At 42.8% G+C, this 27,588-nt stretch overlaps 1 protein-coding gene, 1 long non-coding RNA gene and 1 other non-coding gene across 4 annotated transcripts in view; 1 reads left to right on the top strand and 2 right to left on the bottom strand.

Moving 5' to 3' along the window:
- FSD2 (fibronectin type III and SPRY domain containing 2) overlaps window positions 1-5,281 on the top strand; it is a 35,758-nt gene extending 30,477 nt beyond the window's left edge. The window contains exons 12-13 of the mRNA XM_012098516.5: window positions 2,051-2,227; window positions 4,399-5,281. Of these exons, the coding sequence (XP_011953906.3) occupies window positions 2,051-2,227; window positions 4,399-4,651 (430 nt within the window). The 3' untranslated portion in view covers window positions 4,652-5,281. The remainder of the gene's footprint in view (window positions 1-2,050; window positions 2,228-4,398) is intronic.
- Window positions 5,282-6,624: 1,343 nt separating this feature from the next.
- Window positions 6,625-10,503, bottom strand: LOC105603102 (uncharacterized). 2 transcript variants are annotated; one of them, XR_001022072.5, is made up of 3 exons: window positions 10,446-10,503; window positions 9,404-9,558; window positions 6,625-6,939 (listed from the first exon to the last, which is right to left on the bottom strand). It is a non-coding gene; the product is annotated as an uncharacterized LOC105603102 (long non-coding RNA). The 2 variants fall into 2 exon arrangements; XR_006056821.2 differs by having other exon boundaries at window positions 6,625-9,558.
- On the bottom strand, window positions 7,766-7,892 carry LOC114109247 (small Cajal body-specific RNA 15). Its single transcript, XR_003585925.1, has one exon. It is a non-coding gene; the product is annotated as a small Cajal body-specific RNA 15 (non-coding RNA).
- Window positions 10,504-27,588: the final 17,085 nt, after the last annotated feature.

The following is a 27,588-nucleotide window of genomic DNA, read 5'->3' as shown; positions in this document are numbered from 1 at the left end:
CACATTAAAAAAAAAATCTAAAAAAAGAGGGGGGGGGCAAATGTACCCTACTGAAATAGAAAAATCACAGCAGTGGATGCAAAAAAAAAGAACATGGCTTAACTTCAAGGGCTAATTTCTGTTTTTAAGATTAAATATTAAACACAGTTCTCAGCAACTTGGTAATCAGGATAGAAAGAATTAATGGTGGGCTGGTCTCAGAGTCAGGAGGATCTTCTAAGGAAGAAAGGACTTAAGCGGCCAGAGGGGCTGCCGATGAACAGCTGCATCTAGCCTCCCTGCCTGCGTCCTGGACTGTCTCGTAACTGTCTCTTCTCTGACGCTGGCTCCTGCTGACCTTCTTACTGCATGTGTTACGCACCTACTGCCTGTCCCCTGGTGGCTCAGATGGTAAAGACCGTAGGAGACCCTGGTTCAATTCCTGGGTTGGGAAGACCCCTCGGAGAAGGGAATGGCTACCCACTGCAGTGTTCTTGCCTGGAGAATCCCACGGACAAAGGAGCTGGCGGGTTACAGTCCACGAGGTCACAGGGAGTTGGACACGACTGAGCGACCAGCACGCACGCCTGTGGCGGCTTGTGGCGGCAGAGCAGCACAGAGTACAGTGGAGCAGCGTTACCCTTCCTTGCCTCCACCCATTCAGCGCGGGATTGGCGGGGCAGAGAGGAACAAGAAGCAATCAAGTTCTTACCTGCGCTGAGAAACAAAATGAAACTGAGCAACTCTGAAAGTGCTTACTGACTTTTTCCCAATAATTCTTGAGTTGGGCAGCCCCTAATCTAGCAGGTAGAAAGGAGGTCCAAGGAGCTGTACAGAATGAAAGACTTTTTCAGGTGGAAGGGATCAGGAACAAGGAAATTATATTTCCAGGCAAAAAAGGCAGGTTGGCTAAATGTCCACCGGCAGAGGAGTGCATAAGGAAGCTGTGGCCCATGCATACAAGAGAATACTACTCAGCCACTCGAAAGAATGGAATAACGCCATTCGCAACAACGTGGACGGATCTAGAGGTTGTCTTACTGAGGGAAGAGTCAGACAGAGGAGAAATACCATACGACATCCCTTTTATGTGGAATCTAAAAAGAAATGACACAAAATTACAAAACAGAGACTCACAGACTGAGAGAACGAACTTATGGTTGTCAGGGGGTAAGGATGTGGGGAAGGGATAGTCAGGGAGTTTGGAATGCATGTGTATAGACTTCTATATTTAAGATGGATAATCAACAAGAACCTACTGTTATGCAGCAACCTGAATGGGAAGGGAGTTTGGGGAGAATGGATACAGGTATATGTGTGGCTGAGTCCCTTCACTGTTCACCTGAAGCTATCACAACATTGTTTGTTAATTGGCTATACCCCAATACAAAATTTAAAAAAAAAATTTTTTTTATTTTAAAAAGCAAGTTGGCTGTGGTAAGGTTACTTTCCTTTAGGAAAGGTCAGGGGTCTCTCAAGCATATTACCTAACTAGTGTTCTGATTGACTGGTTTAAAATTCCATTTAGGTGAAAGGTAAAACTGTAACTAAGTTGTTGCTTACTGGTGACATGGGGCTTGGCACACAGAACTCCAGTTTGGGCCTGTGGTCTTGTTCATTCAATATTTATTTATTTAGCTGCACTGAGCCTTAGTTGCAGCATGTGGACTGTTAGCTCCAGGGCAGGAATCGAACCTGGGCTCCCTGCATTGTGAGCACAGTCTTAACCACGGGACCACAAGGAAAGTCGTCAATCTCTTTCTTTTTTAAGGAACAAGTGAACCAAATCTTTTTGTTACTCTAAAAAGCCCGGTTGCCGAAAAAGCACACAGAGTGGGCTTGTCTCCTCCTCACCTGTGGCCAGCAGTGTACTAATCTTCTTCTGATCTTCAGCATCGGGCAGCTGAGCTTTGAGAGCAAAGGTTGTGCCGCCTTACAAATGAGGTGTTTGAACACCTGCCTCCACCCTTCCTGACCACTTACTGACTGACCCTAGCAGTTGGTGTCACTCACCTGCACAGCCAGGCGTGGGTCACCCCAAATGACACATACTTCTACTTTCTAAAATCAGGTGTGCTGCAGTCATGGGAAACCTAATTCCAGTCCGAGGGCGCCATTACTGGGAGGTAGAGGTGGATGAGTGTTTGGACTACACGGTGGGTGTGGCCTTTGAAGATGTCCCCAGACAAGAGGACCTGGGGGCAAACCGCCTCTCGTGGTGCATGAGGCACACATTTGCGTCATCAAGGTAAGGCGAAATCTGGGTACCTGAGATCAAAATGTACTTTGGTAGGAATAGAGGGAGAGGTTTTCACTGGTAATAACTAAGGTCCATGTTATGTTTTCTAAAATATGCTAAGATGTTTCAGGACTCATTTCCTGCCCCTTTCCCTAAAGTCCAGCTAGAAAGAGAAAGCAGCTCTGGGTACTTTTGATAAAATAGCTAAAATTTATGGAGCGCTTATTCTGTGTTAAGCATTGCTCAACAACCTTGCACATACTATCTCATTTGTCTCTCACAGCTGTATTGTCCCATTTACTTGTTTTGGCTGTGCCGGGCCTTTGCTGCTTCCTGGGCTTTTCGCTAGTGGCACCGAGCAGGGGCTACTCTCCAGGGCAGTGTGGGCTTCTCATTGCGCTGGCTCCTCTTGCTGCGAGCGCAGGCTCTAGAGCATGTAGGCTCAGTAGTTGTGGCTCCTGGGCTCTAGAGCGCAGGCGTAATAGTTGTGGCACTCTTGGGCTTAGTTACTCTATGGCATGTGGGACTTTCCCAGACCAGGGAGGGAAACTGAGTTTCCTGCATTGACAGGCGGATTCTTTACACAGAGCCACTGCCAACATGGATTCAGGGCTTGGATTCAAACCCAGGCAGTCTGGCTCCAAAGACAGCATTCTTTACCACTAAGTGATTGGTTTTACATTTATGTTCAACTTCAGTGTTACTAAATGAAGTTTGACTTGAAGTCCCAAGTCCAACTTTTTTGGTAGATGTGGGCAGAAGCTTAATGGTTATGATTAATTCTGGTTTGCTTCTGCTGCTAAAAGCATTCTGTCTTCTAATGGAGGAAAATCCACAAGGCCCAGGCCAACAGACACTTCCGACTCAGAAGGCCATTGAGTGCAACCTCCCTCCATCTCAAAAATTGCAAAAAATTTTATCACCTCACTCTCCCAGTATCGTGTGTACTATGGGGCCTCTGACCCTCAACTTGCTGAAACCTATTAATGTTTCACACAGTGAAACCTCGATCATGGTTAGTTAAATGTTGCCATGCCCGAGCAAAGGTGAGACCAGCCTTCCTCCTGTAAGGTATTAGGACTAAAATGTGCTCTAAAATGCACTCTGCTAGACCTCAGATCCAGTTTGGAGAATGCAAGAGACACCGTGCACTGAGCCACACACTGTTTTTTAATATTCTGCCTGAAGTAAGACTAAAAAGCAGTCTCCTTAGTTAAGAACAAGGGGCATAAAGGAAGAGTGGGCATCTGTGTGGAGTGGGAGGGGTAAGGCTAAAAGAAGGGCGGGAACACCCGACAGAGTAGGACAGGAAGGGTAAAAAGCTGAGCACTGGAGCAGGCTTGAAGGCTGTGGTCCCACCTTGGAAAGATGTCGGTGTCGGGGTGTGTGTGTGTGTTCACAGTGGAGGACTTGCACTTTTTGACTCAGTCTTAGACTCTGTAGGTAGTGGGAGGGAAAGTAGAGGGTGACTGCTCAGTTGAGAAAAAATAAGGTGAACTGGGATGGAAATGGGCTGGTTTGCTCCAGCATGTTCTTAAGTGTTCACCTCAACTGTGTGGACCCCCATGCCGGCACACAGAGCTCTTCACGCGTCCATAGTGGGGCAGCGTTAGGCAATTCCCTTGGTGGCATTTGGCTTCAGCCATTTCCAAAGCACACAGGAGAGGCAACCTCCCTTCATGGTGCAACCCTCCCCCGGCAGGAGACGGTGCACTGCATACAGTACTGAGTGGTGACAGCCCCCAGGTGCCCCACTTGGTTTGAAAGTTTAAGAACGGGATGCCTCACAATAACGTGCAGATTATACAAAAAGGCCCCGTTTACTGCATGAAAGATCATGAAGTTCCCTGTTTCAAATGCCTTTTATTTCAGGGGATTTATACATCTGAACCTTGAAATCCATAATTTTAAACATATGATTTCTATACAAATTTTGATGCAGTATGAGTTTATGACAGTGTGTGTTAAGTTTTCTAGGTTAAGTGGCTGCTCAAAAAGTTTTGAAACGAAAGTTTCTTAGGACAAAGAGATATATAGTTTTAGAAATGGCCTGTTACTTTGATAGTCATTTAATGAAAGAAAATAATATAATCAAAGGAGTATTTGAAAATTGAAATGTTCTGTAAATAGCTCATCCACAGAGTTTCTGAAGCTTTGCTATATCAACATTTAATCTTCAGGCATAAGTATGAATTTCTACACAACAAGACGACTCCAGACATAAGAATAACGGTTCCCCCAAAGAAGATTGGTATTCTGTTAGACTATGAAAACGCAAAGTTGTCATTTTTCAATGTGGACATTTCCCAGCATCTGTATACATTCAGCTGCCAGCTTCACCAGTTTGTGCACCCCTGTTTTTCCCTGGAAAAACCTGGCTGCCTGAAGATACACAACGGCATTTCAATGCCAAAGCACGTCACTTTCTATTAGCCCACTCTGCTTGTCTCTCTCCCGTGCCTACCCCTCTCCCAGCCACTCACGCCTCAGCTGCCTGAACTGGGCATTCAATTCACCTGACTTGGATCCTGTGCACTGCCACCTGTGTGAGGCTGTTACTCAGTTCTAGTCCCTGGATCTAAAATGAAGGCTCAAACTAAACTCAAAGGTACTTAAGGCTGTCAAACTGCATTGGTCTATTTGTGTATATACAAAGTATCTCAGTCCCCAAGGCCTGCGGAGCTTGGGGGAGGATGAGGGAAGATTCATGTTAGTGGCTCTGGCTGCCCCAGCACTTGTGACATTTCATTAGTTGGCCAAGAACTGGCTTCAGGCAAGAGGCCATTGGCAGAGAGAACCAGGGAAGCCGTATCTCTTCTCAGCAGCGTTCTCGTTTTCCCAGTGGTCAGTGGCAGTCTGGAGGATGAGGTTTCTCCCATCAAGTACTTTCTAAAAACCCGTTCCTCTCCTTCACGGTATTTATGCCCTCTAATTTTGAAGTGACCTCTGTAATGCCTGATTCCACAAAGGCAAGACAGTGTCTGTCTTGTTCAGCACTTAGTCCCTGAAGCTGAGACGTGCACACTGAGTATCTGTTGAATAAAAGAGCATCTTTTTCATCTACCAACCGCTCTTCAGCCTATCACTGATCTACACGTGAGGGACAGCAGGGCTCATTCAAGCTGCGGCAAAAGACCTACGACGAGGAGATGGAGGGGAGGCAGTGTGACATGAGGGGCACCTGGGGCTTGGTGGCCAGGTCGGTAAAGACGCAACATCCCGCGCTTCCTGGTGTCACACACAAATACTAAATGTGTTGCTTTCACTGTGTACATGTTGGGGACATGGTGTGGGGCCAGGGGGCCCTCGTAGGTCTGGTCGACATAGACACCAGTAGTTGCAACTGATTCTAGGAACTGACCTATAAGGTAAAGAGAACCATATCTGAAATTGGAAGCCTCGAGTTTGATTGCTGTGTTATAGCCACTTTGCTTTAGGCCCTAGAAAAGTCACACTATCTCCCTGAGCTTGTTTCCCTTTGAACTAAGAGAAAAATAACACTTATGTGCGTGCATGCATGCCAAGTCACTTCACTCATGACTGACTCTGTGCAACCCCATGGGCTGTAGCCCACCAGGCTCCTCTGTGATTCTCCAGGCAAGAATACTGGAGTGGGTTGCCATTTTCTCCTCCAGGGGATCTTCCCGACCAGGGCTCAAACCCACGTCTCCTTCATTGGCAGGCGGGTTCTCTACCACTAGCACCACCTGGGGAGCCCCTTGTCGTAGAGATTTAATGACAGACATGAGAATGCAGAACCATGTATGACAGAGAGCAGATGCACAACAGTCTTTTAGGAGAAAACATCAGCCCGCCAAGTGCAGAGCTGAGCGCTGTGGGGAGAGGGGGTCTCCAGCCAGCAGCTTCAGGGCCTCCTGCCTCGCTGCTCTCCTGCATTCTGAGAGGTCCACGCCCAGCCCTCTCGGCTGCATTTCTGGTTTGGTTCTTGAGTTCGTTTCCGGTGCCAGTTCTCAGAGACAATTTAGTATCATGTCCTGTGGGTGATTCTACCTGGGTCCCATCACTTAGGGTTTTGTGTTAACTAAAAAATCTTTCATGCTTCCCAGTACATGCTGAGTCTGACACAAGGAACCCCTCTTATCTCCTATCTCAAAACCCTGCCGATTCATATAAATAAGAAGTCACATTCTTAAACTCACAACTCAACCTGACAATCTTAAAGCTCCTTACACAACACATCTCTGCCCTACCCTGAAATAAGGAAGTAGCACAGAGATGGCTCAAGTTGCAATTAAAATATGTGTGTGTGTGTATTCAAAAATGGTCTCAGCTACTAAAAAACTACCAAGTAGGAAGTTGGACCTCACAGATCAAGTAAGTTTGAATGCAGGGTTCTTTCAGGCTTTATTTCACATATAAGATAAAATGGATAAAAACTAGGCACGTTTAAGGTTTTAATAAGATTTTATTTTGATCAAGAAAAAATGGTCTACAATTAGCTTTTGACATTTAAAATCCACTTAAACAAGGCAGATGACCAACTTCAAGTATCACAATTACTCAGCATAAAGAAACTTTAACATGTTTCTCATCTTCTACAAGGAAAAAAAAAAAGTCTAGAAAAGAACCAAAACAAAACTTTTGTTTTCTGTAAAATATTCTAATTCCTTAAAATGCCAAGAACTATCTACTGAAACTACATTTCAACAAGGGGCAGGATTTACCTCAAGGCCATGTTCACCTGCAACCTGCTGATAAATCTGTTAAAAAACAAAACAGAAAAAGATTAAAAAAAAAAAAAAACATCAGACCACTGTAGCCACCATCCTTTATAATGGGCAATTAAGACAAAAAGTATCAAAATCTGTTCTTTTCTTAGCTTTACCTATATAACTCTTTACCTATATCACCAAATAACTCCTGAGCAATTAACATAAGCTTTGGCCTCCCCACCTTAACAAAGGGGAAAGGGAATATGTAAAACCGCCATAGAATCCTGGTGTAGACTAACAGGGGTTCAGAGATTTAGAACACTCAGAACCTAAGGCACCCTTGTTAGATGAGATTGCGAAGTTGGTTAGAGACTTGGGATATAAAATGACACCGGTTTCTAGTAAAACTGAATTGCCTTTTCTTTGGAGAAGTATTATGTTTAATAACTGACTTCCTGTTGATTCAAACAACAGTTTGCAAGCACTTGTACACATCCAATAAAATATTTCTGAAGCTTGTGCTTGGTCATCAGTCTGCTCTTTCCATCTTCCAGCACGTGTGAAAACCTTACACGGCTCACACACTGACAGCTGCCCCCAGCACGATTCACCATGACGCAGCATTCTGTAAACACTATACTGGTCTCCATCCAGGGAAGTTTAGCCATCTGGAGACTTCCTCGACGCTCTGAAACCTGCACTACAGGAAGGTCCTCTCCTCCGCTTTCCTAACCAACCTCTCCAATTTCCAATCGCTCTCCTATCAATTAAAGAGTAAGAGTCTCGTAGGCTCACTAAGTCTCTCTTCACCCTCACTCATCTCTGTATTTACTACTCCTATTTTCTACAGGAAGATGATGCAAACTGTTATCATTGCTGTTGGTAGATAAGTAGGTCTTGAATTCATTTTGCACACAAGACCTGTTCTATCTACCTTTTCATTTAGGAGGCTAAAAGCAGAGTCAGCTTGACTTCAAGGACTCTATTTTGTTAGTCTCCAGAAGAGCATGACAAGTCCAGCTTTTAGACCACTGTCTTCTAGCATGTCAAGACACTGAGGGAATGGTCATTGACTGCTTTTATAACTTTAAAGCTTTAAGAGATTTGAACTCTTACATATGCTTCCTTCACAGCAACCAATGGCTAATGAACCTAAATGCAAGATAACACTTTGTGATTTGGAAAGAGTCCATCAGTCAGGATCTTTTCTGTCAATTAGGAAGTCTCTTGCAAGGAGCATTAACCATGAGCAGGGAACAACTATGCCCCAAGTCAGTAAAATGCTCCCAAATATTTTAGAAATGCTACTAAACAGTTCACGTCTTACTACTACAGAGCTTCTTTTCTGCAATTCCCCAATCCCAGAAAAACACATTAAGCCCAACTTACTAATTGATTGCCTTTTTCTTCATTTTCCCCAGTTTGACAGATTCAGGGTTTTTTTGCTCTATTTCCACCTCACTCAAATCCTGGTGGAATTAAACTGGCATTTATGTGAGCTATGCAAATTCAATTTAACAGCTTGCAGCTGATTAAAACAACATGCAGTCACCCAGACAGAGCCAACAAAAATGTTTTTGTAGCATGAACTTGGATTCTAATCTTGCTGTCTCCCCTGTGCTCATTCCTAAGCTTAAATGTGGGGATCTCTTCTTTGAAAGCCGAAGAATTGATACTTTTGAACTTTGGTGTTGGAGAAGACTCTTGACAGTCCCTTGGACTGCAAGGAGGTCCAACCAGTCCATCCTAAAGGAGATCAGTCTTGGGTGTTCATTGGAAGCACTGATGCTAAAGATGAAACTCTAATACTTTGGCCACCTCATGCGAAGAGTTGATTCATTGGAAAAGACCCTGATGCTGGGAGGGATTGGGGGCAGGAGAAGGGGACAACAGAGGATGAGATGGCTGGATGGCATCACCGACTTGATGGACATGACTTTGAGTGAACTCCAGGAGTTGGTGATGGACAGGGAGGCCTGGCGTGCTGCGATTCATGGGGTCGAAAAGAGTCGGACACGACTGAGCGACTGAACTGAATTAAATGTCCTTATATTCAAAAAGACTGAACTGGAGACAAGAATATAATCCACTCACTGGGAAAGAAGCCAACAAACAAATTGAGGTTTCCCAGCTATGCATTTAAACAAAGCAGGAACTTAGTTTTTACACATGAATTTACTGAGTACATACATTACTTCTTGGTAAAACCATCCTATTATTCTGCCACTCAGAAGGATTTCTACCCATCCAGTTAAGGGGGAGGGAGCAGTGAGAGAAGGAAAACAAGAGATGCAAGATCCAAAAATAAGGCTGACGCTCTGGGGAAAACACCTGACAGTGTCTTCTGTACAATTTATAATTCAGCCACAGATCCCTGGAAATCTGGAATGACAACCCCCACCCCCACCCCCATTCCTTGTCCACCTGTATAAATGCCTGTATAAAAGTCGCTTCTTAGAAGCACTGCCTAATTTCTCCCTCTCTCAGGCTGATTTAAGTGCCACACACTCACCTCCTTCAGAATACTTAAGTGGCTATACTGCCACCATGACCTATGTCTACTCCGCTTGACTGTAAGTCAATCAAAGGCAAGAACTGTGCCTTCATAATTTCTGAATGATCAAATCACGGAAACAACAGTGTTCTGCTTTCAAAGTGCTCATATACCTGAAAAAAAAAAAGGGGGGGAGAGACATCAAATTGTCTTCCAAAATTACAAGCCTCTTTATTAGAAAGTGGGTTTTAAATTTCTGCATACAGGCAGGAACAGGGAGAGGGATTCTCAACCTTTCTCCTGTCCCAGTATACCTTGGATGGATTCATATTGCACCTAAATGTACAACACCTCCCTCTTCATTCCTGCTCACTTTTTCTCCCAAAGACTTGTTTAGCAATCCAAAGAGACAGCACTGTGTGGAGGAAAGAATTCTGGGTTGGAAATGAAACCTCACTTCTAGTTTGTCTCACTAACAACCTGTGTTACTTTCAGTCGGTCTCCTCTCAGAGACTATGCTTGAATCTAAGATGAAAGGAGGGGTATGACCTAGACGATCCTGTTCCACCTCTAATACCAAATGATGACGCTGCTGGCCAACTCGGGAAGCTTAAAAATGGCCATCTGTGAGTGTACTTTTTCAAATTAATGCAACAGGCGCTGCTACCGGGAAGGAATCATCGACTCAGAAAGGCAGGGTTCGTATAGACTTTCACGTTACATGACTTACGCAACACAGATCTCGCCCCCGTGAAATTACACCTACTTAAGTCTTTTCTTAAACGTCATTCTGGGTGTGGATTTCTCCCTTCCATATCTATCCTCACGACTTTTCCGTGAGCTATCAAGCTCGTTTTTCAGACGAGGTCGAAAGAGCTGAGGACAATGAGTTAGTCACGAGACCTCGGTCGCTGGTGGCCTGACCCGGCGACAGATACACCGACCCCTCATCTCTAACTCCGGTTCCCTGCCGCATCCCTTGAAGGCGATGCTACAGACAGCCTGCCTACAAGGTACCTGCAGTCATCCGCCCCGCCGAGTGGCCAGAGATCAGCCTTACCTTACGCAACACAAGGAGCCGACTTGCCGGTGTCCGATGTCGGTGGCAACTCCCTTCTCCTTCCTGCAGAAAAGAGCTCCTTCCGGTTTCCGGGGCGCCTGGAGGAAGTCGCACCCCACGCGACAGCGTGAGGCGGTGCGTCCCGTAGAGGCGCCGCGTCCCGTAGAGGCGCCGTGCGCAGGCGCGGAGAATCAAGCTTGTGATACCGTAGGAGGTATGCTCTCCGCAGGGTAGTACAGACCGGAGGAACGCTGGACGGTGGGTTGTTGCTGGGTCCACGGCCGTGGGGAGAAGCCTGGGAGCCATTGAGCTGGGTTTGGGAGAGCCACGTGGAGACGCCATCTTCTCAGAAAATAACCCCCTTCTCCAACAGGGGTCCTCCGTGTTTCTCGCTTTGCTCCACTTGCCCCACGCTGTATGTAGTTTCTCACCGTGTTTCGGCTTTCCGTGTGGTCCCATATCTTGCTTCAGTAATGCTGAGTGTTGGCTATGCATCTCGCAGCAGTTAGTTCATAAATGCCTGGTAATTCTTGGCCAGTAGGACTGCTGAAGCTCAACTCATTGCTTTACCAGCGACGGGATTGAGCGCCTACGTAGTACTGGAGCGGTCTGTGGGTAAAGGCACTCTTGGGGCCGGGAACGTAAATTAGAAGTTAAAGTTACTGTTGTCTTAGTTTCCTAGGGCTGTCATAAAGAAATAACACATTGGGTGGCTTAAAGCAACATATTCCTTTTCTCACAGTTCTGGAGGCTGGAAGCCAGAAAGACTAAAGGTGTCAACAAGATCATGTTTCCTCTGAGACACTGGGTAAACCCCCTCCCCACTTGCCTTTGGTAGTTTCTGGTTCAGTTCAGTACAGTCGCTCAGTCGTGTCTGACTCTTTGCGACCCCATGGACTGCAGCACGCCAGGCCTCCCTGTCCATCACCAACTACCATAGCTTACTCAAACTCATGTCCATTGAGTCGGTGGTGATGCCATGCAACCATCTCCTCTGTTGTCCCCTTCTCCCACCTTCAATCTCTCCCAGCATCAGGGTCTTTTCCAGTGAGTCAGTTCTTTGCATCAGGTGGCAAAAGTATTGGAGCTGCAGCACCAGTCCTTCCAATGAATATTCAAGACTGATATCCTTCAGAATGGACTGGCTGGATCTCCTTGCAGTCCAAGGGACTCTCAAGAGTCTTCTCCAACACCACAGTTCAAAAGCAGCAATTCTTCGAGGCTCAGCTTTCTTTATGGTCCAGCTATCACATCCTTACATGACTACTGGAAGAACCGTAGCTTTGACTAGACCAACCTTTGTTGGCAAAGTAATGTCTCTGCTTTTTAATATACCGTCTAGGTTGGTCATACCTTTTCGTCCAAGGAGCAAGCGTCTTTTAATTTCATGGCTGAAGTATCCATCTGCTTTTATTTTGGAGCCCAAGAAAATAAAGTCTGCCACTGTTTCCATTGTTTCCCCATGTATTTGCCATGAAGTGATGGGACTGAATGCCATGATCTTTGTTTTTGAATGTTGAATTTTAAGCCAGCTTTTTTGCTCTCCTTTTTCACTTAATCAGGAGGCTCTTTAGTTGCTCTTCACTTTCTGCCCAAAGAGTGGTGTCATCTGCATATCTGAGGTTATTGATATTTCTCCTGGCAATCTTGATTCCAGCTTGTGCTTCATGCAGCCAGACATTTCACATGACGTACTCTGTATATAAGTTAAATAAGCAGGATGACAGTTTACAGCCTTGTGGTATTCCTTTCCCAACTTGGAACCAGTCCGTTGTTGCATGTACGGTTCTAACTGTTGCTTCTTGACCTGCATACAGATTTCTCAGGAGGCAGGTAAGGTGGTCTGGTATTCCCATCTCTTGAAGAATTTTCCACAGTTTGTTGTGATCCACTCAAAGACTTTGGTGTAGTCAATAAAGCAGAAGTAGATGGTTTTTTGGAATTCTCTTGCTTTTTTTATGATCCAGCAGATGTTGGCAATTTGATCTCTGGTTCCTTTGCCTTTTCTAAATCCAGCTTGGACATGTGGAAGTTCATGGTTCATGTACTGTTGAAGCATAGGTCGGAGCATTTTGAGCATTACTTTGCTGGTGTGTGAGATGAGTGCAGTCGTGCAGTAGTTTGAACATTCTTTGGTATGGCCTTTCTTTGGGATTGGAATGAAAACTGACCTTCTTCAGTCCTGTGGCTACTGCAGCGTTTTCCAAATTTGCTGCCATACTGAGTGCAGCACTTTAGCCACAGCATCTTTTAGGATTTGAAAGAGCTCAGCTGGAATTCCATCACCTCTGCTAGCTTTGTTCATATTGATGCTTCCTAAGGCCAATCTGACTTCACGTTCCAGGATGTCTGGCTCTAGGTGAGTGATCACACTATCACTCTGGGTCACAAAGATCTTTTTTGTATAGTTCTTCTGTGTATTCTTGCCACCTATTCTTAATATCTTCTGCTTCTGTTAGGTCCCTACCATTGCTGTCCTTTATTGAGCCCATCTTTGCATGAAATGTTCCCTTGGTATCTCTTAATTTTCTTGAAGAGATCTCTAGTCTTTCCCATTCTTTGTTTTCCTCTATTTCTTTGCGTTGGCTTTTTAAAATCCCTCCTTGCTATTCTTTGAAACTCTGTATTCAGATGGATATATCTTTCCTTTTTTGCTCACCTTTTGTTTCTCTTCTTTTCTCAGCTATTTGTAAGGCCTCCTCAGACAACCAGTTTGCCTTTTTGCATTTCTTTTTCATGGGAATGGTTTTGATCACTGCCTCATGTATAATATCACAAACCTGCACCCATAGTTCTTGAGGCACTCTGTCTATCAGATCGAATCCCTTGAATCTATTTGTCACTTCCACTGTATGATCGTAAGGGATTTGATTTAGGTCATACCTGAGTGGTCTAGTGGTTTCCACTACTTTCTTCAATTTAAGTCTGAATTTGGCAATAAGGAGTTCATGATCAGAGCCCAGTCATTTCCTCGTCTTGTTTTTGCTGACTGTATAGAGTTTCTCCATCTTTGGCTGCAAAGAATATAATCTGATTTCAGTATTGACCATTTGGTGATGTCCATTTGTAGAGTCATCTCTTGTGTTGTTGGAAGAGGGCGTTTGCCATGACCAGTGCGTTCTCTTGGCAAAACTCTGTTAGCCTTTGCCCTGCTTCATTTTGTACTCCAAGGCCAAAGTTGCCTGTACTCCAGGTATCTCTTGACTTCCTGCTTTTGCATTCCAGTCCCCTATGATAAAAAGGACATCTTTTTGGGGTGTTAGTTCTAGAAGGTCTTGTAGGTCTTTATAGAACTCTTCAACTTCAACTTCTTTGGCATTAGCAGTTGGGGCATAGACTTGGGTAACTGTGATACTGAATGGTTTACCTTGGAAACGAACAGAGATCATTTTGTTGTTATTGAGACTGAACCCAAGTAATGCATTTTGAACTCCTTTGTTGACTGTGAAGGCTACTCCATTTCTTCTAAGGGATTGTTGCCCACAGTAGTAGATATAATGGTCATCTGAATTAAATTCGTCCATTCCAGTCTCTTTTAGTTCACTGATTCCTAAAATGTCGATGTTCACCCTTGCCATCTCCTGTTTGAGCACTTCCAATTTACCTTGATTCATGGACCTAACATTCCAGGTTCCTATGCAGTATTATTCTTTATAGCATCAGACTTCCATCACCAGTTAGAGCCACAACAAGGCGTTGTTTTTGCTTTGGCTCCATCTCTTCATTCTTTCTGGATCTATTTCTCAACTCTTCTCCAGTAGCATATTGTGCACCTACCAACCTCTGGAGTTCATCTTTCAGTGTCATATCTTTCTGTCTTTTCATACTCTTCATGGGGTTCTCAAGGCAAGAATACTGAAGTGGTTTGCCACTCCCTTCCCCAGTTTCTGGTGCTGTCCAGCAGTCCTTGATGTTCTATGCTTGTAGCTACTCCTTACCCCAGTCTCTTAACTCTGTTCTCCTTATGTTTCTTCTCTTAAAAGAAGGGATGTAGGGCCCAGCCTACTCCAGTATGACCTGAGTTTAACTTACTACATCTGCAGTGGCACTGATTCCAGATAAAGTCGCATTCTAAAGTCCAGGAAGGACATGAATGGGAGTCGGGGAGAGGATTTGAGACTATCCAACCCAGAATAGCTGTCAAAGAACCTAAGAAGTAGGCAAGCCAAATACTGACAATCAACAGCTGTAGTACAAGTGAACTCAAACATATTTTAGTTGGATCTGAGAAGTTTTCATGGACACTGGGGCTTCCCAGGTGGCGCTAATGGTCAAGAACGCACTTGCCAGGACTTCCCTGGTGGCTCAGATGGTAAAGCGTCTGTCTACAATGTGAGAGACCTGGGTTCGATCCCTGGGTTGGGAGATTCCCTGGAGAAGGAAATGACAACCCACTCCAGTACTCTTGCCTTGAAAATCCCATGGACAGAGGCGCTTGGGGCAGGCTACTATCCATGGGGTCGCAAAGAGTTGGGCATGACTGAGCGACTTCACTTCAGTGCAGGAGATGTAAGAGACACAAGGTTTCATCCCTGGGTCGGGAAGACCGCCTGGAGGAGGACATGACAACCACTCCAGTATTCTTGCCTGGAAAACCTCATGGACAAAGGAGCCTGGCAGACTACAGTCCATAGGGTCACAAAGAGTCAGACACGAACGAAATGACTTAGCACACACACACAGACACACACACACAGAGACACACACACTGTGAGGGGTGGGTAGAATTTGGATGTGTCATTTGTAGACCTTCCAGCGTGCTTGGCAAACAGACAGCACTGACAAGCACTGATTGAAATGTAAAAGGAAGTTAGGTTAAAGCAGGAGGGATCTTGAATGCAGGCTGAAGAGTTTGGAGTCTGCTCTGTATGTTAAAAGAATAAATTTAAATGTTTCAGGATGTGGGGGTTGTGCTTTGAAGATTGATTAGTAACTTGAGCCAAACTTCTGTTTTGTTACTTACTCCAGTTTAAGGAGTATTAATCCCATCCTCTGATACCCTGTGCTTTTTCTTCCTGGTGGCCCTGCTCATGCCGTCCTTTATTTCTGAAATGCTGCTTTCAGGCCATGTGGTTTTCACTTGTTGATTTTTTTTTTTTTTTGGTCATGGAAATTGTGCTGTGATATGAGGTGGGGAGGAGAGTTGTTCAACTTACTATTTTTTTAAATTGAAGTATAGTTGATTTACAGTGTTGTATTTCAGGTGTACAGAAAAGTGATTCATATATATTCTCTTTCAGAGTCTTCTCCATTATAGGTTATTACAAGATACTGAATGTAGTTTCCTGTATTTCAGTTCCCTATGTATTCTCTTGCTGTTTACCTATTTTATATATGGTAATGTGTATGTATTAATCCCATAGTCCTAATTTATCCCCCCTCTTCCCCTTTGGTAACCATAAGTTTGTTTTACATGTCTGTGTCTATTTTTATTTTGTAAATAAAAAATGCTTTCTATGTATGTGTCTATTTTTGTTTTGTAAATAAAAATGTTTTGTATCATTTTTTTAGATTCCACATATAAAGGATATCGTATGCCATTTGCCTTTCTCTGACTGACTTCTCTTAATCTCCGGGTCTATCCATGTTGCTGCAAATGGTGTTATTTCATTCGTTTTATGGCTGAGTCATAGTGCATTGCATAGATGGAATATTATCTTCTTTCTCCACATCTTCTTTCTCCATCGTCTGCCCACGGGTGTTTACATTGCTTCTGTGTCTTGACTATTATAAACTGTGCTGCTGTGAACACTGGAGTACAGGGATCTTTTAGAATTGGAGCTTTTGTCTTTTCTGAGTATATGTCCAGGAGTGGAATTTTTGGATCATATGGTAACTCTGAGCTTTTTTAAGGAACCTGCAGACTGTTCTCCATAGTGGTTACATCAAATTTACATTCCCACCAACAGGATAGGAGGGTTCCCTTTTCTCCACACCCTCTCCAGCATACTTTTTGTTGATGGCCATTCTGATCTGTGTGAGGTGATACTTCATTGTAGTTTATCCTTATTTTATATTGTTAGTATCCCCCTGATAGCACAAGCAAGCAAACAACAACAAAAAACACTAGAGACCAAACTCGCATAGGTACAGTCTTCTAAAGTAAAATATTTGCAAATTAATCCCATACTCCATTTGGAACAAGAAAGCATTTATGCACTGATTTAATATTTGAAAATATGTTGCTGTGAATCATTTATATAGTTTAGAGGTTTTAAAAAAACTATATGATCACCTCAACTGATAAATGTTTTCTGAACTAATTTAGTATCTACTTAATACACTTTCAGCAAAATGGGATTGGATAAACAGCAAGTTGATAAAAGGCACCATTGTGCATACTGATGAAACATTCGAGACACTGAAGTCAGGAAAAAACAGATAGCCACTTTCACGGCTAGTGTTTAACATGGTGTTAGATTTTGTAGCCAATGCAGCGAAACAAGAAAAAGACAAGATTGGGAAAGGAAGAAGCAAAAATACTATTTTCAGATGATGTAATTTTTCTTTCTAAAAAATGCAGGAGAATTCAGTGACAAACTATTAGAACTAATTAAATGGTTCAGCAAAGTGGCTAACAATATATAAAAACTTAAAAATTTGTTATTTGTCAGTAATACAATAGAAAAAAAGAGTCCATCAGAATACAGTGAACAGAAGATCTACAGTAATATGAATATTATTGAAAGACATGAAAGGTTTAATTAAATGAAGATTTTCATGTTCCAGGATTGAAAAAATTCAGTGTTTTAAAGATAAAATTTTATGACAAAAGTTTTTGATACTGTGCCTATTAAAATACTGATAGGCTGTCCAAATAACTGTTTTGCCAAAGTATATTATTTTTTGATAGACTCCTATGTGCAATTTATTGATATTTTATTTAGCATATATTTCTTATTAGATCGGCATGTAGGATTTTTTGGTACTATATTAATCACATGTTGGTATTTAAAATTGTATGAGATCCCTTAAAATAGGGAGCATTTCTCATTTTTTTATGGTCTGAAATAATTGAAGTAACTTTAGAATTATCTGCTCTTTTAAGACTAAATAGAAAAATTGATTGTGAAACTATATTGTATGAAACATTATTGTATGTGAATTTTTAAATAAAGTGTCTGCTCTCTTCTGTGATAATTGAATTACTCATCTTTTCTACTTTTTTGGTGTCAATTATAATTTATACTTTGCTTGGAAGTCATCCATTTCCAAAAGGGTTTTTTAATTAGTTGTCATTATGTTAGACGTAGAATTCTCTTATGATTTTAAAAATCTGTTCTGCTCACGTGGTTGTTTCCTTTCTCATTCCTAACCTTACATATTTTTTTCTTTCTTTTTTTCTAAATCAGGCTCGCAAAGGATTTATTTTCTTGAACTCTTCAAGGAATTGGCTTTGGAGTTTGTTTTTCTAGTATTTTTCTGTTTTAGTTTTTGTGATAGTTCTTCTTCCTACTCTTATTCTTCTTTTCTAACTTCTAAATATGAATCTATTTTTTTTTTTTTTAATTTATTTTTGGCTATGTTAGGCCTTAGTTGCAGCACAGGCTTAGCTGCCTTGAGGCATGTGGGATCTTAGTTCCCCCACCAGGGATCAAACCCCCATCCCTTGCATTGGAAGGAGGATTCTCTGTTTATATTTATTCATTTATTTTTGGCTGTGTTGAGCCTTCATTGCTGTTCTCGAGCTGCGCCAGCTTCTCGTTGCAGGGGCTTCTCGTTGTGGGGCACAGGTGGGAGGCCACAGGGTCTCTGGTTGCGCCTCCTAGGTGCAGAGCACAGGCTCAGTAGTTGTGACACACGGGCTTCGTTGCTCCGCAGCATGTGGGATCTTCCCAAACCAGGGATTGAGTGCATGTCTCCTGCATTGGCAGGTGGGTTCTTTCCCACCCCAGAAGCCCCAGAAGACAGATTCCTAACCACTGAACTTACCAGGGGAGTTCCGAGAAACGAACCGAAGATTCTTTATTTCTTTAAAGTGCCTTCACTTTCAGTCTTCTGTTTTTAATGAAGACATCTTAAAGGCATACATGTGCCTCTGAATACCTCAGTCGAGGTTACAGCCCTCTTTCCTTTTCACCCCGACATTCTAGTTGGTTTTCTCCAGTGTAATAACTATCTGTTTGACTGCACCTGGTCTTAGTTGCGGCACGCAGCATCTTTAGTTGTGGCATATGGGATCTAGATCCCTGACTAAGGACTGAACCCAGGCCCCCTGCATTTGGGTGTGAAGTCTTAGTAACTGGACCACTAGGGAAATCTTGTGATGACCTTAAAAATCTCTATTTTGATAAGCCTCAAATTAACTCTCTAGTCTTGGCAGTTTTCCCCTGAACTCTGCATTCCCACATCCAGACATTAACCTCACTTCTCCAATTGATATTTAATGCATATCTCAAGCGTCACATGTCTAAAATTGAACTCTTGATTTCTGCCACCCTCAAAACTGCTCTTCCTATAGTATTCCTCATCTTATGATACCAGCATTGACCCAGTCACCCAGGTCAGAAACTTTGAAGTCATCTTTGATGCCTTTCTTTCAGACACATTCTGCATTAAACCTATCAGCAAATGAGTTCTACTTTAAAATACATAAACTGAATCTGATCACTTTTTGTCCCCAATGTAAATACTAACCTAGTCCTAGCCTCCAGCATCTTTGCCTGGATTGCTGGCTGAGCATCCTAACTGGACTCTCCTTGTCACTCTCTACTGCACAGAAACCAGAGTAATCCTATTAAGTCACCAGTCCCTCCCCTGTGCAAAACTGCCCAATGACTTTTCATCATACTTTAAAATAAAATCCTATATCCTTACCATGGGCTGCAAGGCCCTGTGAGATCTCTGCCCAACCCGTCTTCTACCACTGTCCCCCTTTCTCTCACCACTTCTGGCTGTATTCCTACCTCTGTGCCTTTGTACTTGCAACTGTCTCTGCCTGGAACCATCATTCCCCTAAAATGTATGTATGACTTGCCCCCTCACTTCATTCTGGGATAGGGTTACCAAATACAATACAGGATGCTCAGTTAAATTTGAATTTCAGATAAACAATGAATAATTATTTAGTATGTATGTCTTAAATGTGAGTTATCTGAAATTCAAATTGAAATGGCTGTCCTGTATTTTTATTTGCTAAAATGCCCTTTTTTAGAGCTTTTATTACTTTAGTTCATAGAAGGGACTACCCTTTCCTGGCTCCTGCCTCAGTTTCGGCTTCTGCACTGTTACCATGCCTTATGGGCCTTCCCCTATAAGGAGGACAGACACCCCTTCCCCACCATGTACTCCACCTGCCTCGTTTTTAGAAAAAAACTGCCGCCTAGGCCTTCCCCAAGTTCAGAAAAAAAAAAATCAAGAGAAGTGAGAAAATGCAGAAACAAAACATTTCAGCAAGACCAAATAATAACAGTCTAGCCATTAAACAAAATCAGGGACCTTTAGTTCTGTCTCAAGGTCTGTAGATAATATTCTGAGCCAAATCCGTTAAGCTGTTTTGCAAACACTGAAACCCCCACCAGGTGGAAGTAGTTAACTGACTGCTGACCGCAGACCAGAAGACTGATGATGTTAACTCCCAATTAACTCACCATCCACCAATCAAAAGAATGTCCAAACTGATTGTGCACCCTGCAACCGCCCTCCCGACCCTGTCTTCAAAAATGGTTCCCTGAACGCCATTAGGGAATTTGGGTCTTTTGAGCATTAGCTGCCTGGACAGACTGCTTGGTTCTCTGTGATAAATGCTGCATTTTTCCTTCACCACAACCTGATGTGATAGATTGGCTTTACTAAGCGTGCAGGCAAGCATATCCAAGTTTGGTTTGGTAAAATATATATTGTATATACACACACACAAATACATACGTGTTTTTATATATTTATATAAAATAGAAGCAGGCAGGATATTTATGTGTATATATATATATGTGTGTGTGTATGTATATATATATATATTAGAAGCAATCAGAATACAGAGGGAGAGAGAGAAAACCTGCTTTATATATACATATTTAAAGCCTGCTTTCAGGCTCAATATATGTTTAGGTTTGTTTTTTTTTTAGTTTTTTTTACCTAGCATCTTGGACTTCCCACATGGCTCAGCCGTAAATCATCTGCCTGCCAATGCAGGAAACTCCAGTTCGATCCTTGGGTCGGAAAGATCCGTCGGAGAAGGAAATGGCAACCCATTCCAGTAGTTTTGCCCAGTAGTCTTGCCTGGGAAATACCATGGATAGAGGAGCCTGGCGGGCTACAATTCATGGGGCTACAAGAGTCAGACATGACTGAACAGTGAAAACAAACAATCTTTTGGCATGTTTGAAACGGGAGATTTCATTTCCACATGAGTTCATTGTGCCATCTTATCCCATAGTTGACATCTCCACACTGCCACTCATTCCATCTGTATTTCTGTCTGAAGTATATCCTTCAAAGTTCATTGAACTTCAGTGTGTGTCTTTTATCTCCATTTCCTGCATAATCTTGTTAAGATTACATATACTGACTAATAACACTGAGGTCTAAATGTGCAGCCAGCCCCTCACACCATGTTTATAACTTCACAGTTTACTTGACAAAAAGAGTTTAGCATATAGCTGGAAGTTTATTCTAATGAGTCACAAGGCAATTTGTGTGGAGTCATGGATTTGACTTTCCATTGGTAAAGATTATATTCCTTCTTTATATATTTCAGGTATCCTGGGAAAGGACTTTGTAGTGGTGAAATAAAATCCATGTTTTATGGCCAGATGAGAGTAATTTAAATATAAAACTTTCCTTTGCCCGCTTTGGCATTCTCTCTTCCCTTTAGTATTTGTTGGGCATCTAGATTAACCAGACCTCCTAAGGAGGGAGTATTCCTTCTTAATCTTGTAAGGGGTCACTGGCCCATGACCCACTGCTTGCTTTATTGTACATTTGGACTGTGCAAGCTATAAATGATATATCACTTGATGTATAACCCTTTGTCTCAAAAACTTACATATGTACTTTCTTACATAATTGAGTTTTCTGAAAAAATGTCTCTTCAGGCTGGCTGGAATAAAATTTTCCATTTCTTTCTTGGTTTGACTACTGATTTTTTTTTTTTTTTCTTTGACAGTAGGTTCCTAAAACCCAGGTCCGCTATCTCTTTGCTTTCCCTTTTTCCCTGCCATAGGTCACGCCGGCCTCTTCACACCCTACCTTTAGGCTGCCCACCTAGTTCTCAGTTTTCAGGAGTGGATGGAGTCAGAGGCCCTATGAGGGCTTTTGCAGTGGAGGGGAAAATGAGGTCTCTTCCTTGAAGTGAGGAAGCCCTAGGGTGAGCACAATAAGGCTTGAGAATAGGAAACTATTTCCATCCACGTTAGCGCTGGTCAGCCCTCTCAACAACAGCCAATTGGAAGACAGAGTTTCCAGGACTGGAAGGCAAGAGCCAATCAGATCGCAGCCAGGCGGCCCTTGTCCTCTTGGGGCTTACCTCAATTTCCTGCTGAAGAAGCTCCAGGTTAGCACCAACGATGCTTATCTTGCTCCCTGGCTTTTCTTTCTTTACATGCCTGTCTCCTTCTCTTTAAGCGGTAAGTTTTGAGCACCTCTGATACACCGCCCTTTCTTCCTCCGCTGAAACTCATAGAATTTCAGTGTCGTGAAAGAAACCTTAGCATCAAGGTCAAAGGTCTTGTTTTACAGATGGTCAGAAAAACAGAGTGTTATCTCTACTGTCTTACCTGCGTGAGCTTTGTAGAAACTCCCATCATTCGTTATCTGTAAATTTTCATCAGTTTTTGGGTCTCAGTATAAGCTTCATCTGAGAGCAAGGGCGACATCTTGATGGGAAGAGAAGACGATAACAGGTTTCCTGTATGACGAATATAGGAGAAAACGCTGGGATGCTCCGTGTGTAATGGGTTTTCAATCAGTTTAGGACATCTTTGTAAACATCTTTGTAAGGGCATCAGGGGGACAAGAGAAAGAAGACCCATTTTAACAACAGGTGCTGCCAGTACTCTGGAAGAGCATCCTTGGGTGAATCATTAAATGGTGTCCTGTGTGCCAGTGATGTTAAGTTAGGGATGTAGGATTTTGGGCAAGTGCCTGCACCTCCCGCACCTCACCTGGGCAATAATAATGGTGCGACAAACATAGGAGTATGTATATCTTTTCTAATTAGTGTTTTCTTTTTCTTCAGGTAAATACCTGGAGGTGGAATTGCTAGATCATATGTAATTCTAGTTTTGTTTTGTTTTTTTTTTTTGAGGAACCTCCATGCTGTTCTCCATAGTGCCTGCACCAGTTTATATTCCCACCAAGGGTGCATGAGGGTTGCCTTTTCTCCACATCCTCCCCAGCACTTGTATCTTGTCTTTTGGATAGCAGGCATGAAGTGGATCTCGTTGCGGTCTTGATTTGCATTTCCCTGATGATTAGTAATGTCAAGCATCTTTTCATGTATCTGTTGGCTATCTGTATGTCGTCTTTGGAAAAATGTCTATTCAGGTCCTCTGCTCATTTTTTAAACGTGTTATTTTTCTTTGTAATTAACCCCCTTCGAGATATATTACTTGCAAATATCTTCTCCCATTCCATTGATTTAATTTTAGCACTAGCTTTAACTTTCAGTTTTTGTTCTTTGTTACTCTTTCATAGCATCTGTTATTATTTTAAGTGGGCAGTTTTCTCATTCTGTGTGTGTATGTGCACATATGGATGCATGTTCTCTCCTGTTCCCTGAAGTAACTGTTTCCTTTAGGGTCTGTTGTTTCAATCTTTCCTTTATATTGAAAGCTGCTTCAACTGTCTGGGGGAATCTTAACTGTGTGTAGTTAAGAATGAGGTGGATGTGAACTCTCTGTACTGGGTAAGACTTGTCACTGGGCTGAGATGATGGGACAGGAATGCTGATATTCTGAATGTAAGGATGCAGGATATTTTCTGTGGAGCCAGTGAATTTATTTAGTGAATAACATTTCAGTGTTTAATGTGTATAAACATCTTGGGAAGTTCTCCATGTTGTTCCTCCTGTCACACCCTCACTCTTGAAGTAGGTGCTTGACTGTAAGGCATGCTGGTAGGAGGGAGGGACCACTGTTTTCATATGTGGATTCTTGGCCCTGTATCGCCCTCCTGGACTCAGCGATTCCTGATACTTCCTAGTTCTGAATCCTTCTAGTGTTCTGTAGGGTGAATTGTGCAGAAGGCAATGGCACCCCACTCCAGTGCTCTTGCCTGGAAAATCCCATGGTCGGAGGAGCCTGGTGAGCTGCAGTCCATGGGGTCGCTAGGAGTCGGACACGACTGAGCGACTTCACTTTCACTTTTCACTTTTATGCTTTGGAGAAGGCAATGGCAGCCCACTCCCGTGTTCTTGCCTGGAGAATCCCAGGGACGGGGGAGCCTGGTGGGCTGCTGCCTCTGGGGTTGCACGGAGTCGGACACGACTGAAGCGACGCAGCAGCAGCAGCGGCAGCGGCAGCGGCAGCAGGTGAACCGACTTCTTCCTTGGCTGTGTCTCTCACCCGCTACAGTTCCTTCTGCTTTTCCTTATCGAGTACTGTTCCCGCGTCAACTGTCTATGTCCTGGGATTGTTTCTTTTAATTTCTCACTGATGGTTCTTATCCCATTCTTCTGTTTAGATCTTTATGGCTCTTTTTATTTCTTAGGTGTTATTTTAACAAGATCTTAAGAGAGTGAGATGATAGATCAATGTTTTCAGTCTTTCAAATATAACCAGACAATTCTATATCACTGCTTTATAATTCTTACCATTAAGAACAACTAAAAGACCATCATGAATTAACTGGTTTATTCATGCAAGAAATACTAGGATTCATTAAAAATGATGTGACTGCATTTTGGCATCAATAACTAGGCAAGATGAGTATGGGAAAAAGGCAAATTACAGAGCACTGAGTTATAGAAATATAAATTAGATAACATACATGTGACTAAGGGGAAAGGGGAGCCAAGTTATAACAATGGTTAAATCTGAGAGGTAATAGCCAAAGTTATTTGTTTTTTAAATTTCTTTAGACATCTCTGTATCTTCTGAACTTTAGAACAGTTCAGTTCAGTTGCTCAGTTGTATCCGACTCTTTGGGACCCCATGGACTGCAGCACACCAGGCTTCCCTGTCCATCACCAACTCCCAGAGCTTGCTCAAACTCATGTCTATCAAGTCAGTGATGCCATCCAACCATCTCATCCTCTGTCATCCCCTTCTCCTCCTGCCTTCAGTCTTTCCCAGCATCAGGGTCTTTTCCAGTGAGTCAGTTCTTTGAATCAGGTGGCCAGAGTATTGGACTTCAGCTTCAGCATCAGTCCTTCCAGTGAATATTCAGGACTGATTTCCTTTAGGATTGACTGGTTGGATCTCCTTGCAGTCCAAGGGACTCTCAAGAGTCTTCTCCAACACCACAGTTCAAAAGCATCTATTCTTTGGCGCTCAGCCTTCTTTATGGTCCAACTTTCATATCTACACATGGCAACTGGAAAAACCGTAGCATGTTTTTAATAACCAGAATATATGTAAGTCTAGTTTTGAAATAATGACTGTCTGGGTACATACAGTTTTGTGTACATCTTGACTTCCTTAATCTAGGTACCCATATTTAAGTTATTTGTTCAGGAGAACACATTCCTTGAAGTTGTTAATCCATCTTTTCAAATTTCCTTTCCAGAGAGGATGCAAGTACATATTTGCAGCAGTATTTGACAGTGCTGCTTTCCCAGACCCATACTGGAGCCAAGGAATGATGGGTCCTTGGTACAAACTGGTATTTGTACACTTTCCAGAATTTTCCTTTGCTTTTAGCTCTTTTTATGTCAACTTCTTCTTTTTTTTTTTTTTGGTCTGTCTGATCTATTTTCTTTTTAAAAAATAATTTTGTTTATTTATTTATTTTTGGCTGTGCTGGATCTTTGTTGTGCGTGGGATTTTTCTCTAGTTGCCGCGAGCAGAGGTTACTCTTTAGCTGCAGGGTGCAGGGTTTCCATTGCCTTGGTTTCTCGTGTTGTGGAGCATGGGTTCTAGGCATGTGGGCTTCAGTAGTTGCAGGACATGGGCTTGGTAGTCGCAGTTCCCAGGCTCTAGCACAGGCTCAGTAGTTGTGCTGCACGGGTTTAGTTGCTCCACAACATGTGGAATCTTCCCGGACCAGGGATCAAACCCGTGTCTCCTGTATTGGCAGGTGAATTCTTTGCCACTAAACTACTGTGGAAGCCCTGGTCTACTTTCTAATGAGTAGTTATCAAAAGGACCACTTTAATATTTGGAGCCCTTCTCTGCTGAGTCTAAAAATGTGACAACTAAAACAAATTCCTGAACTCAATTCATTAGATTTCAAAATGTTTTCCCCCTGGTTGAGGCAGTATAAGGAGGGAACTAGGAATTTGGGACGTGAAGTCAGATTGCCTGAGCTCTAATTCTAGCTCTACAACAACTTCACCATCTGTTAAGGTGGTCAATGAACTAACTCATTCCCTCGTCTGTGTGATAAGGACTGTGTGAAAGTATCCATGCAAGCATGGGACACAGTGCTGGTACATAACAAACTCTTGTTGTGTTGTTTAGTTGCTCAGTCGTGTCTGACTCTTTGCGACTCCATGGACTGTAGCCTGCCAGGCTCCTCTGTCCATGGGGTTCTCCAGGCAAGAATACTGGAGTAGGTTGCTGTTTCCTTCTCCAGGGGATCTTCTCAACCCAGGGATCAAACCCGTGTCTCCTGCATTGGCAGGCAGATTCTTTACCACTGAACCACAAGGGAAGCTCTTAAGTTATGTTTATTTTTGTTATCATTGTGACCGTTATAATGCTATGGCCTAAATTGTATTCCCCTGCCAGATTTGTATATGAAGCCATAATCCCCCAATGTGATAGTATTTGGAGGTGGGCCCATTGGGAAATAAAAAAGTTTAGATGAGATCTTGAAAGTGGGGCCCTTGTGGTGGGATTAGTGCCCTTATAAGAAGAGAAACCAGAGAATTCGCCCCCGACCCCGTTAGTGTGAGGAAATAGCAATGACAGGGAGACCGTCATCTAAAAGCCAGGACGAGAGCCCTCAGCAGGCCCCCACGGTGCTGATGCCCTGATCTCAGGCTTCTCGCCGTAAGTACTGAGAGGAAAACTGTCAGGCTCGAATTCCTTACCAATTCTGTACCTTCTTTCAAAAAAAAAAAAAGTGAAACACAGAATTTTTTAGACCTATTAAAGCTAAAAGAATTCATCAGCAGCAGACCCTCCCTGTAAGAAATATTAAAGGAAGCCATTCAGGCAGAGGGAGAATAGCACCAGATGGAAACCTAGATCTACTCAAAGAATGAAGCACCTCGGCAATGCTAACTACACGGATGGGTGTATGTTTTCTCAAGCAGAACAACCTGTTCTTAGGAAGAGCTAGTCCGTCCTTATGACACCACAGAACTGAGAGTTAAGATACTATATTTTTCCGATTTCTGCTTGGGATTAGACATGGATTGTTTCCTCCTGTAGTATAACTTCCTTGACTGAGAGAAGACACTTGGAAAGTCATCTCTGTGACTTTAGCCGACCGTTTGTTAGTGCTTATCCATTCCTTCACTAACCTGGAGTGTACAAAGCAGTAGGAGGCAAACTGTGTTCTTAATTTCCCTTCAGTGTTTCACCTCATTTGTTTCTATGGTTATGAAATGAACAAACTCTCTCTTCACTCTGAGATACAAAATTTAGAACACTAGTGCACCAAAAGTTTTAAACATAAAGGTGAACTTGTGATTTGTGGGTTGTATAAGTATCAGGATTAAAAGCAAAATTTTCTGCTTAAACTACCACTTAGACGCAAATAAATTGTATACATGTACTATGAGTTCCTTTATTGATCCCACGATTGTTTTTTTCAAGATTTTCACAGGGTTCTCCATTTCAGCCTCACATATAGCTTCACTGCTTACTTTCCAAACTTCAGTGTGATCTGTATGTGTCTTCATTGTATGTATGAAACATTGAATGTTTCATTTAGGATTATATACAGATAAAAACTCATTATCTTTTGAGGAGATCACATTATGACAATGATCCATGATAACACAGTATTTTAGAGGAAAGATGGTTCTCCTTTATTGGTTGGGCAACCAACCATTTAGCATTCCGCTGGAGGCAGGAACCAGCCGTGGGGCAGGGAG

The sequence above is a fragment of the Ovis aries genome, chromosome 18, assembly GCF_016772045.2.
Source record: "Ovis aries strain OAR_USU_Benz2616 breed Rambouillet chromosome 18, ARS-UI_Ramb_v3.0, whole genome shotgun sequence".
Taxonomy (NCBI): Eukaryota; Metazoa; Chordata; class Mammalia; order Artiodactyla; family Bovidae; genus Ovis; species Ovis aries.
This window is presented reverse-complemented; position numbering and strand designations above follow the sequence as displayed.